At 34.9% G+C, this 18,016-nt stretch overlaps 1 protein-coding gene across 4 annotated transcripts in view; it reads right to left on the bottom strand.

Annotated features, from left to right (window-relative positions):
• Positions 1–18,016, bottom strand: part of LRRIQ1 (leucine rich repeats and IQ motif containing 1) — a 257,374-nt gene that overhangs the window by 212,407 nt on the left and 26,951 nt on the right. For all 4 annotated transcript variants that reach the window (XM_078146517.1, XM_078146512.1, XM_078146518.1 and 1 more), the window contains exons 9-11: positions 16,299–18,008; positions 11,810–11,962; positions 7,736–7,886 (exon numbers count right to left, since the gene is read on the bottom strand). In XM_078146517.1, coding sequence (XP_078002643.1) covers positions 7,736–7,886; positions 11,810–11,962; positions 16,299–18,008 — 2,014 coding nt within the window. The remainder of the gene's footprint in view (positions 1–7,735; positions 7,887–11,809; positions 11,963–16,298; positions 18,009–18,016) is intronic.

Here is an 18,016-nt window from a genome sequence, read left to right as displayed (position 1 = left end):
TGAGAACTCTGAACAATGCAATGATAAACTATGATTACAGAAAATCAAAGATGATGTATGCTTCTCATCTCCTGTCCAAGATGTGAGAGACATAAGATAAAGAATGAGATATGAATCTTTAGATTGACTTTTCTTGAATGCGTGTTTTTTTTTCTTCTTTTACATTTCTTTTTTGTTGTTGTTGTTCAGTTGGAAGGACTCTGATGCTGAGAAAGACTGAAATTAAAAGGAAAAGGGGACAGCTGAGGATGAGATGGATAGTGTCATGGGTTCAACGAACATGAGCTTGGACAGATAGTGGAGAATAGAAGGGCCTGGCGTGCTATGGTCCATGGGGTCACGAAGTGTCAGACATGACTGAATGACAATAACAATGTGCCAGGCATGGTGCTAAGTACTGGGGATACAAAGAAAAGCACCTAGTATACTGTTCTCAAGGAACTCACATTGTAATGGAGGAAATAATATACAAATGGCAGCTGGAAAGGGAGGAAGGTGAGAAAGTTACATGGCTGTGGGATGTCTTGAAATGTCCAGGAAGTGCTGTGAAGTCCTCAAACTGATCAAGATAAGGACAAGGACTGGTTTTTTTTTCTAATTTAGGTTGATCAGTGAGTTCCATTTGCACATACAACACACAAGATGACTCCCCCTTTCCTCTTCATCAGAATTGCTTCTCTGTTTCTAACCTAATCTACTTCAATAATTATGAATCTGTTGTGTACAAGCCACTCTCTCTGCCAGGTGCTGAAGAACACAGACTAACAAAGAACAAAAGGCCCTATACTCAAGGGTTCTTTGTTCTCCTGGTCTGACCTCACATATAAAAGCAGAAGTACGATGTCTTAAGGAATGAAAGAACACTAACAACTGGAGGGATTCGGAGCGTCTTCGTGTAGAAGATGACACATGAGCTGGGCTTTGACAGAGTTTAGGATTATAAGAGGCAGAACTAGTGAGAACAACTGGGGCCTCGGGATCGATAGCACAAAGGAACAAAGGTGGGAAATGTAACATCAATTTTGGGGAACAGTTCGTGGGGAATGTAAAGGCCATGAAAGGTATTGATATACAAGGCTGGAAAGGTAGGCTAGAAGCAAACTGAGAGGTTTTAAATGCTACACTGAAGTGTTTGCATGTAATCTCAGAAACAAAAAGTTGTTTTAAGTTTCTGAAGGTTCTTCAACAGAGGAGTAGTCAATATTGTTTCTAAATACAATGATTACTTTTGTTTTTACTTTGTGGCCATTTTGTATTTATTCTTCTTCCTCCTCTCCCTTCTCTTCTTCCTTCTCCTCCTCCTGCTTCATTTCCACCTCCTCCTCCTCCTCCTCCTCCTTCTTTTCTTGGTTCAGAGTTGCTTTGTTTTGTTTCGTGTATTTTTATTTCTAGGAACCACCTATGATCCCTTAAAATTCAGTAACACTTAGTCCCAAGAAGACTTTTGGTTGCTGTAGATTGTTCACGTAGCCACTTTCTCTGACAACTCTTGTCTCAAAGAAACTCAAATGAATTAAAAGCTCCTCAAAAGAAAAAAAAAACATGCTCTGATAGCAATAAAATCACGGTGATTTTTTTTTTTATGTTTTTAGTGTGACACTTTAAGGATTTGTGATTTTTCTTCCCTACGCGCCTCAGTATTGATGTAAACAACTCCAACAAGTAAATGTTCTTTGAGAGTCAGCAAGGTCAAAAAACACGTAAATGTATAGCCAATCTGTAGATAAGTTGTTGTTACTGTTGTTGTTTTAACCTATTTAGGCTAGTCCTCAAACAAGACACATTGAGTCTGTCGCTAAGACTATCAGAAGCTTTTCTAGCTCAGCTTGGTAGGGTCATACCGGATATTATATTTATCTATGAGAATCTAGGATTAATATAAATCATCAGAGGAGGGCTTTAATAGATTCCTTTATGAATACTGCTATAAAAATGTTATCTATCATTATATTGAGAGTCTAATGTCTTGCTGAGTTAAGTCCTATGCACCCTAAGAGTGTTCATTAAATGTTCTGATGTTCTCACACTTTTCCATTTATCTACAATACTCTCTGAGTGACTTTCATTTTCAAGTAAAAATTAAGACTCGACTATTTCTAGCCATCTGGTTGGTATGGTCAGAACAGTGGGAGTCAGGACACTTGATTTCTGGCTCTAGCTCTGATTCTTATTATACAACCTTTGAGCACTAAACCTTTCCAGACCTCAGTTTCCCCTTCTGAAAATGTAAGAGCTGCGATAAATTACCTCTAAGGTCATTTCCAGCTATGAGATGCTCTGGCTTTCAATATCTGGTTATATGATAGCCATTCCAGGCCAAACTGGGAGTAAAACTTTCCTCTTCAAATTTTATAGAGCACTTTCTTTAGATCTCCATGTATTTATTCCATTCAGTTTTATATCAAGGAGTGAAAGAGCTGGGCCTTGAAGATTTCCAAAGTTGGAGGAGTGAAGGGAGTGAATTCCAGCTACAGTGACAATTTGCATGAATGTACAGAGAAAGGAGAAGGCAGGATGAGATCAGGTAACAGTGGGTCATTCTGTTTGGCTGGAATGCAGATTATGTGAGAGGTAGTAAGGCTAGAAAGATTAAAGACAGATTTTAAAGGGCTTTCTACGGTAAACACAAGAGTCTCTACTTTATCCTCCAGGCAATAGAGAGCCACTGAAGATTTTTGAGCAAAGGAGTGACATGGCCAGGTTTGTATATTATGAAAATTATTTTAGCAATATAAGAACAAAATAATGAATCAGAGAAGGAAGAAACTAGAGATGGATATCATTTAGGAAACATAATAGTCTGGGCAAGAATTAACAAAAACTTCAACTAGAGTGGAGACAGAAGGAGTGGAGAGTAGCAGGGCTGATGCTAGAGATATTGACAAGGTTAAAATCATAGGACTGTGGGCCTTCTGGCAACCACATAAATGTATGAAAATAAGGAGAAAGTTTTGTCAAAGATGATTCCAAAATTTCATCTCTAGAATATGTTCTTTGAGGGAAGATGATGTGTGCTATTTCCTCTTTGTATCCCCAGCACAGAGTACACTGCCTCATATACAGCAGTCATCTAGTAATTATTTGTCGAAATGAATTGAATACAAGATTCCTTCTTTGCTCTAAAATTCTCTAAGCCTGTCCCTAGGTACTGTTACCTGTAAAAGATAAAAAGCAAAATGGCACCATCTAGTGGACATCTAAACACTTCATTCTAATTTAAAGAGAAAAGGGGGGGGGGGCGGCAGCGCGGAACCTAGTGATTTTTTCAAAAACTTGTTCCTCTACCTGGATACTTGCAGAACTATCCACGGTTGTACTGGTTTATAAGGAAAAATGTGCAGAGAAGAATGGCTGAAACCAATCATTTCATATGATCAAAGGCTGGATTTTCCAGAAATATTTCGCTACACAATCACAAAAATTGACCAAATCTAGGAGAAAATATTTGAACTGCTATGCTACCACCATAGCTACTAAGTACAGAGGTTTAGTATTTTTTTGGCAAAGAAATTGAGGTTGCACCTTCAACACTGAAAATAAATGAACAATTTACTAATGCTACTTACCAAATAAAATCTTTATAGCATCTTAAATATGATCTCTATTTTCTTTCCCTTGTTCTGTGACACTGAAGAATCTATGTGATCAACTTATTAGATGAGAAGTGACATTTACTTCCTGGTGAATTTTTTCCTAAAGCAGCTTTCACATGTGAATTTGTTTTGTTGCAAGCACTAAGCAACTTCCTAAGTGAAATCCAGACTAATCTCACACTCAACTTTGGGGTCTTCTTATTGTGCGCTGCAGCAGTTCAGGATACACATAACAATGAACTAACTTGATGACTGCTTTGCCCAAATTCATGCACTAATCTGAACATCAAAGTAACTGGCTTGATTTAAACTGATTACATTTCAGTTTTTATTTTTGCCCAACATCTACACAAATGATATATTTTCAATTTCCTTTCAATTGTAAATGCGGAAATTTTATAGTTACACATTTTAAGAATACTTTTGACAGTATAACTAGACACCAGACAATAAACGGATATTTATTTTATTTCTAAATAGTTCACAAATATAAAATGTCCACTTCAACATATTAATCTCACTTTGAAAAAAATTTGAAAAATTTGAAAAAAATCAGTTCTAAGGTATTTCCCTTAGATATCAATAAAATACAAAGAATGTTGGGGAGGGATTTCCATTACTTTAAATTATACCTGCTTTTAGTCATTTTCTACATTTTTCAAGTATATGGAAAGCAGTTATGGAGTTAGAAGTGGAAACTCATTAAAAATTATTTCTTATCTTCTAAGCTTCCACACTTGCCAGAAATATTGCCTAATATACCCTACAACCCTAAAAACCTATCTATGCTTTCTCACTAATTCTTGGGGGTCTACCCAAAGTAATGGAAACTTTTCAAGTTACCAAAGGAATTTACCAATATCACTAGTTTAAATTGATTATTCTAATTATGGGCTGAGCATCTAGAATATGCTAGCATAAATAATACTAATTAAAATATCATTTTACTACTATACGGCAAAAATGGAGGCAATTACCATGAGACAATACAAGGAAAAGGAAAATATGTTTTTTTCTTATATTAAGTGTTCCACAAAATATAGGAAATAAATCATGACTAAAAATTTTTATAATAACTGATTTTTCCAAATGTAAAAATTCTCTCACATCACAGAGGAACAATTTTGAAATGTTTTATATAAATATCTATTTTAATGACTAAAAATTAATAAACTTATATGAACATTCTTTACAGAAAACTAATCCACATATCAGTAATTGCAGTCAGTAGAACTGTTAGATATGAAAAATGTTATAAAAAACAAAACTATATATCATGCTTGTTATATTTTTCCAATTTTTAAAATTGAATCAAAACCCACTAAATTTATCTTAAGGCACAGTGTATAGAGTGCCAGGCCTGCAGTCAGGAAGACTTTTCCTCCTGAGCTCAAATCTGGCCTCAGACCCGAGGCAAGTCACTTAACCCCTGTTTGCCTCAGTTCCTCGTCTGTAAAATGAGCTGGGGAAATAAATGGTAAACCAGTCCAGTGTCTTTGCCAAGAAACTCTAAATGGTATCACAGAGAGTCGGATACGACTGAAATGACTAAACAACAAGAAGAATTTTAACGTGGTTTTTTTTGATACATTTCACAAGTTGACTTTTTTTGGACAATTTTAAGTAAATTTTGTTTTACTAGGTCAAAGGGGGAGTGAACTTTTCCTCAGCCATGGTTACTCTATGACTTCCACTCAAACAAAATCAATAATAACAAGAATTTACCTAAAAGTTTTCTAACTAGAATTCTCTAAGTACGGTTAGCATTGTGAGATAATCATTCATTCCACAGAAATAACTACAACCCAAATTTGAAAACTGAATACATGACCCAAAGTATTTTACTTCTCTCCCTTCCAAATTTATTTCAGTTCTCGTAGAAATATTGCAGGATAGAAGTACATTTTTCACTTTTAAAGACAAGTCTATCTTTGTGCGCTGCCATGAGGTTTTTTTCTGCTTTCAATATATCATTAAAAGTCAGAGTCAACGCAGTTCCCCTGGCTTAACCAGACCCTCTGAAGGCAAGGTCCTGTGGATGAAGGAGCAGAGACCCCAGTACATTCTACTCTTCCGGCCCATCCAATTTCTCTTACAAACTTCTCACACTCAATAAATACAGTGTTTTCATTGTACACAACAGGCAGCATAGGGGCCTTTTACCTCATGGGCTCTGCACTACACAGAGATACCTCAGGAACATCAAGTAATGTGGCGGCACATTTCCCATCCATCTTGCACATGAGCTGCTCCCCAGGAAATGCACCCACTACGAAGAATTCCGTGCACTCTTACTGCAAGGAACACTGGGTGAACGGAAGTCTAAGCATTTCTCCTTACAAACAGTCTCTTTTCTTGGTTGCCTTTAGGTTGCTGGCATGATTCCTTCAAGTAAATGCCAATGACATTAACATGTATCTCAATGCAGTTGTACTCTCTCCAGGGGAAGGAGAAAAAGATTTATTTCGGTATGTATTTTAAATTCAAAGTTTTAAATCAACAATTTTATATCTAAGTATCAGTATTTAAATGTTCAAAGCTCATGGGTGGTCCCACTGTACGCAGTACACAACTTTAAAAAGTAGAATCTGAAAACACCATATATGCAGATATATACACATGAGTGTGCCTGTTTGTAATAAATAAATGTTATATTCTCCCTCAGTTGAATAAGGAAAAACATATACAGTTATCCCTTCCATATTGCAGCTTTCCCTACTGTGGTTTAGATATATTGCAAATTGGCTAAGAAATTAAATGGGAATTTTGGGGGAGTTTTGTTGAAGCCGCAGACAACGTGCAAAGGCTAGCAGATGACAAAGAAAAAGTTTAGAAACTTAGAAATGCATAAAATATATGTATAGTATTACATAATATCAACATATTTTAGCTTGTAACACCATAATAATTCAGACTTCTTCTCTGGTACAAAGGAAGGGCCAAAAAATTTTACACAGATTTTCTAGATCACAGGGGCACCACACCCCTAACCCCCAGCAATGTGGAAAGGATAACTATATGTATATACATATATAACTACATGTATACATATATATATACATATACATGTAATATACACGCAAACATGTATATGTATTTACATATAAAATCATAGATTTAAAGCTGAAAGGGACCTGAGAGGCCACTGTGTCTGGTTCCCTGATTTCATGAATGAGGAAACTGGCACAGAGCAGTTAGATGCCTTGGATTAAATGGAAGAGTAAGAACGACTATAGCAGAGAAGAATTTACAATTAGCAAGAAGGTATTTAGCTTGCAATCAGATAAATATATTTCCCATCAAACTAGTGAAATATAAAATTATTTACAAGTATAAAAAATTCCAAAAGGATGTTAATACTCATCATCATTAGAGTGCTCTAAGGTACTTTAAAATGCAAACAAGTTTTATAGTAGGTATCATATTCTCTACCTCCTCCTAACCCTAGAGAATCATCCAAAGAAGGTCTGCTTCAAGTTCAGATAAATCCTGGGTTAGAAGTTTCTCAGATGAGTGTTATATTCAGTTCTAGGCATCCTTGTCCTTCACCCCCCAAGGATTCCCATACCCTAACCCTAACCGTAACCCGAACCCCATAATACATACCAATAAATAGCAGGAAAGCTTAGAACTAACCTCAGAGAGTAGACCCAACTAGGTGGTTTCGGATGAGAGCAGCTGCCTTTGGGTTTTTTCAAATGGGTACATTTTGAGGTATGAAAGTAAAGGGTACATGTGTCTGACCAATATCAACAGGATTTCTTGGCTTTCTGGCACATCCTCCACTCTCAAACACATTGTCATACACTCACTAATGACTTCCTAGATTGCTCTAACAATCCTTGCTGAGAATTAAAATGATACTCCAACATCCACTTTTGACTACTTAAAAAATAGCACCATACCTCTCTAGGCAGCAATTTAAATAGCTCATTTGGCTACCAGAGAACATAAAATCAACCCCCATCTTGTTCTAATGGTATGAGCATTCTTGAGATAGTGGATGAACATTTGATACATTTTTCCACACCCTTCCACCCTGCACCAGAGGCAAGGGATCCGCTTGCTGCTAGAGCTATTTTTAAAATGAAATTAAACAATACATAAATATAACTTTACATGTATAAAGTATATTTTCTCACCAATTCGGGTGATCTTGTTATTTGAAACTTCAATATTTCGAAGATTACTACAACCATCCAGTCCATGAAATGAAATCAGTTCATTGTCATTCATAAGAAGGATGCAGAGATTTTCTAAATTCTCACAATTTATAACCTGAATCTGGTTTTCCTGAAATAAATAAAAACATATATATATAGCTATATTTTAGTGAAATATTAAGAAAAACACATACCTAAGTTGTATGTGATGTACCTAAAAATGCTCACACAAACTATTTTTCAAATGGTCAAACACCAAATTGGATGAGATAATGTAGCCTTCCAACAGAATACTGAAATCTCTTATTCAGCTCTCAATCCTAAATTTGCCAAAATAAAAATCATTTATCATGAGGAAAAAAGTTTAAATGTATTATTTATGATTATAAATACATCATATATGGCGTGTCTAAAGAACAACCAGAGAAGGGATCAGAATATCTGACTTCCAGACCCGCCACTAACACTTATTAAATTTTTCTTCTTAAGCAAATTATCTCCTGGAGCATTCTTTTCCTTCTCTGTCAAATGTGGATAAAGCTAATAATAAAATAATTATCACTCCAAGTTCAGAGAGCAAATAGTATGCTCCCATCTGCATTCAGACTCCATAGTTCTTTCTCTGCATGTAGAACAGCATTTTCTATCACAAGCCTTTTGGAATTGTCATGGATTATTGTATTGCTGAGAAGAGCTAAGTCTGTCAAGGTTGGTCATCACACAATGTTGCTGTTATTGTGTACAATGTTCTCCTGGTTCCACTCACTTCACTCAGCCTTGGTTCATGTAAGTTGAAGGCTAAGATTTCAAAGAACTCAAGTTAAGAATAAGTAGGATCTCACTGAATTCAATGGGGGAAACAGCCTCAAAATCAAAATTCTTATACCATAAGAAATAATGATTTTGATGAGTTATGGAAAGAAGTGCTATTCTTAAAAAAAAGAACAATGTAGACAGACGGTGAACTTAATGATCAACTGAGATTCCAAAACAAACCAAATCTGTGAAGAAGGTAAAAGCAAGGACAGAATGAAAACAGAAATGTCACAGTGCCATAAGAATAATCTCAGGGATGGTGATGCTCAGAAATGAGGCTGACGGTGAATACCAAACAAAATAAAAAAGGTCTTTGTGGAAGCATGATTTCATGGACTGAAGTGCACAAAACAACAATAACATCGAATTAAGAGATAGGAGAACTATTCATCTACATGAGGGCCTCATCAATAAAATCCACGATTATTCAAAAGAGATTAGCCTAATAACACATACAAGAAAAAACAACTACTTATTGTCCAGACAAGGGGTCAACAAGCTGCAGCCTTTGGGTCAATCCAGTTTTCGCACGGCACATAAACTAAGAATGGCTTTTACACATTCAGAAAAGTTTTATTGCCATACCAAAACAAACAGAGGGCCAGATTTGACCCAAAGGTTGTAGTTTGCTGAACCATGGTGTAGAATAGATTATGATGTATGATTAGATAGCTGGTACATCTGAGTTAGTATATGAGTATGTATATTTGGGACAATCACTGGGGATGGACATCAAGTTAAGCCTGAAGGTATCTGAAGAGGTAGAAGAGAGTGGAGTAGATTATAGTTGGGAAACTGTGAAGTGCTTTTAGTGATTCCAAGCTGCTCCCTGATGCAAAGACCTACCTTTTCAATACACATATTGTCCTGGTGATGACCTATCAGTGTAAAGCTTGGAACATTACAATTTCTGATGAATTCAAATTGATGCTTAACAAAAAGGCAATGGAGAGACTTATTATAGATGCAAGCAAACTGCAGTATACTTCCAATGATAATGTACTGGTGCTCAAGAAATGGTATAAGGGCTATAACAGGCTATGATAAATGGAAAAAGGAGGTAGACTAGTCATATGACACATGTGAAGAAGAATAACAGATAGAGAAGCCAAGTGTTCCACTGGTACTTTCAAATTTTTTTTTTAAATATTAAACTAGAGGAGGGCTCTGGCATGCTGGCTGGATCTTTTGTAAAGGCTCTATTTAAAAAATGACAAAAACACACAGGACGAGAAGATATAGATGGGCTGTAATTTCTACCAATTGAAAGCGATCAATTCAATTAAGTTTTTCCACTAAAAACTGAGCTCTGGACTGGGAAGGATAGTAAAGGAATGGTTAATAGAGAACTGAAATCCAAGATAAGTAAACAGTGTCAAGGGAACACTGACCTGTCCTCAACAAATTTAAGCTATTGGGTATAGATTACAATATCTTTAAAAACAGATTATGCCAAGTTATTAGGCTGGTTAAAGTAGTGAAAATAGCTAATGGATGTAACTGTTGAGCTGCTATCACTAATATTTTAAAAAATGAGAAGAATGAGAGGTATCACATGACTAGAGATGGGGAGATATCCAAAGTTAAAAAAACAAAAGAAAACAAAACAGAGAATGGAATTGTCAAACTACTGGCTTGACTTCCATTCCTTGCAAAATTCTAGGATATATTATAAAAAAGGATGACCACTAAGAGATTGCATAAGTACCTCAAAACAAGGTCAGGGCTGACTAAGCTTATAACTTTGATAATGTTACCACATCAATGTAATAGTGCTACAAATAGACTTGGATTGTATAACAAGATCTTTGACAAATATCCTTGGGTACCAGATAGAGAGATGTGAACTGGATGATAGAAGTTAAATGAATTCAAAACTAGTAAGATGGAATGACTAGATATCAAAGCAGTCATTAATGAGTTGAGATACCAACCTGGAGGAAGATTTCTAAAAGTTCTGCCTTTGGCCCTGTGCTTTCAATAGTTTTATCATTTGGATGAGATGGCAGATATATAACTATTAAATTTATGGCTAACAAAACTGGGAAGTATGACTAACAAATTGGGCGATAAAAATAGGATTCAAAAAGTTATTGAGGGGTTACAAGAATGAATCTAATAAAATTAAATTGATAGTCATAAACATGACTACAGCCTACAAAAAAAGCTATTGCACAAGTATACCCTTAGGGAAACATGGCTAGAAAACAGTTCGTGTGGGAAACATCTAAGTTTTTTTTAAAGGAATTCAAGTACAACATTAGTTCTTGCACGTAGTAGGTACTTAGTAAATTGGAATGGAGTCAATGGTATGACAAAAAAAAATACTATAAATTGAGATTTAGGGGTATATTATCCAAAATGAGAAAGGTATTAGTTCTAATATACTATCTTTGGTCAGATCACATGTAAAGTATTTTATTCAGTTACAGGTCCTATATTTTAGAAAGAATATTGATAAACTAGAGAAATTTCATAGGCGAAAGACTAGCGTAGGAAGACAATTAGAAATTATGCTACAGGTCTGACAGTTGAAGGAACTAAAGATGTTTAGCTAGAAGAGAAAACTCAAAGGACACTTGATGGGTCACTTCAGGTATTAGAAAATTTTGATATAAACGATTAAACATTTCCAGTTCCAGTTGGCTACAGTTGACAGGCCTGGGAGAAATGAATAAAATTTTAAAAGAATTTTTTTTTTTTTTACAAAACATCGAATCTCAGATATGTCAGAGCTGGAAAGACTTCAGAGGTTGGCTGTTACAAATCATATGTTAACAGGAATTCTCTCTACAAAATTCCTGTCCAGGAATCACCTATATTGAAAATCTTGTGAGACTGTCATTTGGGGTCAGTTCTCCTTGTTAGAAAATTTTTCCTGATATTGATAAAAAAAAAAACTGTGCAAAGAATGCCAACTTCCTTTATGAGAACACTCTATTTCCTCACAAATAGAAAGAGTTAAAAAGAAATGAAACATATTATTTGAGATCATGGTGTTTCTTCTGTTAATCAAAATATGACACTTTGGTGGAGCAGGCCATACTCTGTATCTCCCTCCACCCCAAAATTTAGGCTCATTGTCTAATTTACTCTAAAGTGTCCCCTGAGGAACATTAAATTATAGGTGATTCTAGTCATAAGTATTTCTTCCAAACCACCATTTTTAATATCCACACAAAACATTTTGCATTGTATCACAGAATAAATACTAGAGAGAAACACTGAAGAAAATACCTGTACATCAATGTACTTCAATTTTTTGCAGTTATTCAATCCTTCCAGAGCGGTTAATCCACAACGCCTGAGAGTCAGGAATTGAAGACTTGTACATTCTGACAATGTGCAAAGACTACACCCTGGCAAATCCTGAAATGTTACTGTTGTAACCTAGGAAATGCAATGAAAACAAGTGTGTGATATCGTTACTCCATTCTATTGAAAATATGCAATTATCAGCCTTGTAAATAATTTCTTTAAATGATCGGTCAAGAAAAATGTTAAGCCAGCCATACATAAATTTGTATCCTATATGTGTCGATAATTCACCCCCTTTGAAACTATCTCACTTTTTTATATTGCTCTCCATAATAGGTCAAAATAATACAAGTACTTATTTACAACTAATACACCTTCAAATGAAAATCAAATTAAAAATAGAGGGAAAGAATATGATTTTCCTATCAGTCTCATGACAAAATTTCCACAGGGTTTACTTATTTAACTTTCATAAGATTGTGGCTTATAAATTCATCCTTTTGTTCATAGTTACTCCACATACCAAGTATTAACAAATGCTGGGGAAATATTGTACAGTTTTACAATGTAATAGAACTGTTGTAATACTGATATAAAATCATACAGCTATTATTCCCCTTATATATTTTTCTGAGTTATAGTATACTTCACCTTACTTGTAGGATGTAATTTTTTATTTCCTGAAGTGTAATTAAATATACATTATAGCAAGGAATTTTGTTCCTTGGATCCTCAATCATTGTTTCTTCCAAAGATTTTTCTGTATTCTAGATTTTTTAAACTCTTCATTCTCTCATAATACCCTTATAAACACCAGGTAAACAATAACATAGGAGAGCTTTGTAAAGTGTTGTATGTTGAATTTGTATAACTCTGTATTTTCAGATGAGTGTAGCCTCAAGGCCCACCACCTATGGTAGGTTCAGATGTTCAAAAAATATAAATACTTTGGGGACTATCTAAGAACTATATGAAATATCTTACTTAGGACTCTGCTTGGCATTTACGAGGCCATTAAAAATGGTGTCCTGTTGACTGTTCAAAGTTTTTAGTGCAAGTACACTAGGAAAAAGCATTTGAAAAGACTGCTTGAGACTCTCTAGCACCCCGAAAACTTTCCAGAATGGGAGAACAGCATAACTGGAAATCCATCTAATTGACTAAGCTGGAGAACTTCCTATGAGGCTAAGCCTACACTCTGGCCTCTTCTACTGAGCCACATGCTCTGACCCCTCACTAAAGCCAATGTATAAACAGCAGTCACTGGTTGGTTATTATGATATCCCCATGAGAGGACACAAGAAGACTGGCAATTGAGCCAATAAGATCTACCTTCAAGAGGTAGGTAAGGAGCAAGAAGAAAAGTTCATCTCTCCTTTGATAGCAACACCTGAATCTGCCAACTCTCCCTTGGACTTCTTGCAAAAGGAGAGGACTTCCCTCCACTAAGCTCTCCTCACCCCCCAAACCAGTAACCGCTAAGAAATCTGCTACCATGACTTGTTGTGTCGGGGAATGCTGACAAACACTAGATCTCTGAGTTGCACACATAGCTCATATCAGAGGTGAAAGTGAAATATCTTTTGGCAGCTCCTACAATGTTGTCAATAATTCTTAGTAGAGCATAGTAGGTGTGGGTTACTAATTTCATGTTTTAAAGCATGTATTAAAGTAAGTTTATGAATTTTTATGTTTTGAGCATTTCTTTCCAGGTGGAGAAGAAAGATGTCCTGTACCTGCTAACTGTCTAGAAGACACTGTTAATTTTTTGGGAGGGAAGAACAATATCAGAGGTTTCCTCCCAGAATCCCAAAATTGAGGTTATACTAACTCCTCCCCTTTAGGAGTCAGGCTTTCTCCAGTATGGAACCCAGTTTAAATATGAGTCCTGAGTATGGGCTTCACTCCTTGTGCAAGATTGGGTTTCTCCTAGTCCACAGGTGCCCCTTGCCAAAAAAAAAAATCTTTATTCTTATATAATTGATTAAATGAACCTAATTTTACTATAATAATGACAGAAAATATATAGAAATGAATACCAGAAAGTCTACAATTTAGAATGTTTTAATGTTATAAGAAATGAGGATAAAACTACTCAGAAACAAAGACTTGAAAATTACTAAGAAAACTAAATTTCCATCTAAATACATACAGTATGATTTTATATTAAACTGACTTAAAACATATTAAGCCTTAGTTACCCTGGAAAATACTATTTTCCTTTACCTAGATATTACAGTAATCACAATCTTTTACAATGTTCTGGATGATGATATTTATTTAGTATTAGATATGCCTCAATGAGTATTCTCACAGACTTTCCTTCTCATTTACATAGTAGTTGAGTCATTTTATTCTTTATAGTACAATATAAAAGTCATGCTTCACTTTCTGGACTCCTTACAAATATGTGGTCAAATTTATCTTAACTAAACTTTTTAAATGTTACTTATTTGTTAATGGTTCATATATAGATACGTGTGTGTGTGTATATATATAATATATATATATATAATATATATATATATATATATATATATATTATATATATATATATATATACAGATAGCTTCTGCATCAAAAAAATACCATGGTCAATATAGAAATGGTCTAAACCAGACTCACTATCCATTTTTGTCAGCATATATGTATATGTATGTGCATATATATATACATATATATGTATATATATATGTATATATATATGTATATATATATATGTGTATATATATATATATACACGTATATATATATGTGTATATATATATATATACACACACACACATATATATGTATAAACTGAAAACATTAAATAAATGAAAAATTGTCAAAATAATAGTTTATTCAATCTAGCTATGTAATGGAGAAAGCAGGGTATCCTGACCTAACAAAAAAGTCAATCAGTGGCTAAATGTTACCAAATGTGGTTTAGAGATGCAGTACATGGAAAATTCTTGTAACTGTAAATGCCTTATGAAACCTATTATTAATATCAAAAATCCAAAATGCTAAAGGATGGTGAATTATTTAGAATGTTATACACAGAAAAAGGTGTTAATTATCTATAATCAGAGATCCTTAAATTGCATGCAATTGAGCAAACTATCATAATGGTGGAATGATCCAGGGTTACCAACTTTATATCATTTTACTAAAAGAAGTCTTTAGGAAGTCCTTAAGATGTCAATTGTTCCTGTCTCTTCAGTTCTTTCAAACACAAAGGAGGAAAAATATATTATAAAATAAAAGTAATATCTCTAATATGTAATCCATATATTCAAATCTAAATTGTGGGGAGAGTAGTGTTAGCAATCTGTTCGTAAGGATTCATGTTCAACAAATTACTACGTCAGATATATAATCTGTTCTTTTCCAAAGGTCTTAGAGAATGGCACAAACTGCTTTCAAACAACAACAAGTGATCTGGACATCATAAAATGAAGCTCCCAAGTCAGAAAATCAACAGAAGGAAAGTTGTCAATATGCAAGGGATACTCGTATATAGTTGAAGAATGATCACTCACAAATAAATCAAATACCAAATAAGGAAAGGAAGGGAAATTGTTGTCTTTGTTTACAAGGAACCTGATGTATTAGTCATATTTTGAAATTTTTTTAAAACTTTGCAAATGATTTTAAACACTTGTTTTCAAAATCAGTATGGTGACTGGTGATCAAACTTCTGCAGTAAAAGCAAAGGAATTTGATCCAAATCCTTCTTCATGTTAAATTTACTTAAATGCTAAAGAGGGGAGCTACCAAGAACAAAAAGGCAGGGCTACTCTAAGGAAAGAAAAGCTATTCCTTAGGGAGATTACCATAAGTACAACAATGAAGAACTTTGGACATCCCGTAGGAAGCAGTGCTCAGGATATAGGAAAACAGAGTTCAACAAGGGACACAAATATCACAAACCTAAAGGAAGGGATGAGTCAAAAATTACACCTTATTTAATCAAAGGGAATATCCAAAGTGATTCCAAGATGGTTCCATTAAATGAGCTGGAAACTAGAATATTTAGGCCATATTATAAAAAGAATATTTTTCTAGAGTACACTAAGTTTAAATGCCCATATATATATAAGAGTAAGTCTAGGTGACCTTAGGTTCTCAGAGTTATGTCAGGGATGCACAAGCTCTGGCAGGTCAAACCAAAGTTAAAAGGCTTTGACCATGCATGGAGTTGATGACAGACAATGGGTTTTATGAAGATCTTCCTAGCTAAGTTCAGATTCATCACCAGGCTGGCTGCAAAGTGATGAATTTTATGGCCATAGGAACTCTTGAAGACCATCTATGGAGCTATAGAGGGGCTGTAATCTGTATCAGTGCAGAAAGTATTGATGATAGGCCACACTTGGGCGGGGGGAGTGTGAATCAGCAGTACCACATATATAAATGAAAATTTACATTTGGAATCCTTTAAGTATAAAAATGAAACACTGTCATGAAGAAATTGGTATACTACCTGTTGTAAGGTACTCCACAGTCCACCTTGAAGGACTGCCACTGCATTCAGAGCAGGCAGCTTGCTGACTGAGCACTTCCTAGGTCTATTTCTTGTAACTATTTTCTTTCTTTGGTTTTCCCTGAAGATTTCGAGCCAGGGTCTACAGGTCTTTATCCAGGCTAGTCTCTTTTCTTCAACTAAAGCTGAAACTGTTATCTCACTCAGCGAATGGGTAGACGTGCTTTTACTTTCTGCTCCGTGTCCACAAAACTCCCTTGGTGTTTTCCTTGTAACAGATGGGGCAGTTGTGGTTTCTTTAGATGCTGATGAGTTTCTATCAGAGTCACCAGCACAGCCATAAGATGTTGGCACACAGATAACAGATTTTGTCTTGCATAAATTACTTTCCACATTTACTATGATATCAGAGGTGTTAAGAATTATAGTTTCACCGTCTGTAAGAATATTTGTTTCTGAGCTTTCATCATTATCAATAGCTTGAGAATTACTTTCTTTGGCTGGTGCCAATCCATTCACATTGCTGATGGTGTTTTCATTACTTTCTGCTTTTAGGAGTGAAAGCGTATGCTTTAATGAAGCTCTGAAGTGACCTTCCTCTTCATGATTTTCTCCATTCTTTTCCTTTTCCTCTTTTCCTCTTTCAGAATCTTTTCCCTCCTGATTCCGTCTGTGTCTATTCTGTTCTGGATTGTTTCTCACTCCCTCAGCCTCTCTGGCTTCTTGGAATTTGTTTCCCTTGTTTTCATCTGCTGAACTTATTTTTTCTCTTTCCTGCTCTGACTCTAGGTAGTTTGTTGCATTTTCTTTAAATTCGTTCTTTTGTGATTTAGTGAAATCTTTGGCTAGATTTTCATTTTGTTTCTTTCCACTTTGAAATTCATCCATCTCTTGATGTTTTCCTAGACTTTCATCCTGTTCTTTTTTAAATTCTGTCATGATCAATTGTCTTGATATGTTTTCCCTGCGTGGTTCTTGCTTTAATTTTTGCATAGGTTCCTGTTCAGCTATCATTATTTTTTTTAATTCATTTTCTGGTCCTATATGTTTGGTTACATTGTTTTCATTGATTTCTTCTTCTACTAATGGCTTTATGGCCATATCTTTTTTCTTTGTAAAAAATTTCACTAAAATCTCTTTGGCTGTGCTTTCTCCTTTTTTATTTTCTTTTTTCATGAACAATTCTTTGGTCCACTCTTCACTTTTTTGGTTTTCTTTTTTCACCATCAGATCTTCTCTTTTTTTGTTATCTTTTTTCATTACCAACTCTGCAGATACCTCTTCTCTTCTTTTTGCTTCTTCCATCAACTTTTGTTGTTCTTTTTTAAATTTCAAAATTTTCTTCTTCTGTTCATATTCTTCCTGCCTCTTCTCTTGTTCTTTTTGTCTTTGATTTTTTATTTCTTCTTGTTTTTTCAGTCTCTCTTCCATTTTTTTCTTTCTTTCTTCATCCTTTTGTTGAATTTTGCCTGCCATTTCTTTCCATTCTTGTTTTTGTTTTTCCAGCATTTCTTTCTTCTTTTTGTTCTTCAGCTGTTCTTTTATAACTGATCCATATTTTTGATAAGCTACAAATGTTCGATACCTAGCCTGGATTTTTATGGCTGCATTATGCTGCACATCTGCCAAACGTTGTCTTTCTTCAGCCTTTAGGTCTTCCAAACCTCTTCTTTCCTCCTCAATTTGTAACTGTAGTTTTCTGATAAACTCCTAAATTA

Source organism: Phascolarctos cinereus, unplaced genomic scaffold, assembly GCF_003287225.1.
Source record: "Phascolarctos cinereus isolate Bilbo 61053 unplaced genomic scaffold, phaCin_HiC Scaffold_1;HRSCAF=81, whole genome shotgun sequence".
NCBI lineage: Eukaryota > Metazoa > Chordata > Mammalia > Diprotodontia > Phascolarctidae > Phascolarctos > Phascolarctos cinereus.
Note: the sequence above shows the minus strand (reverse complement) of the source record. Positions and strands in the feature narration are given on the sequence as shown.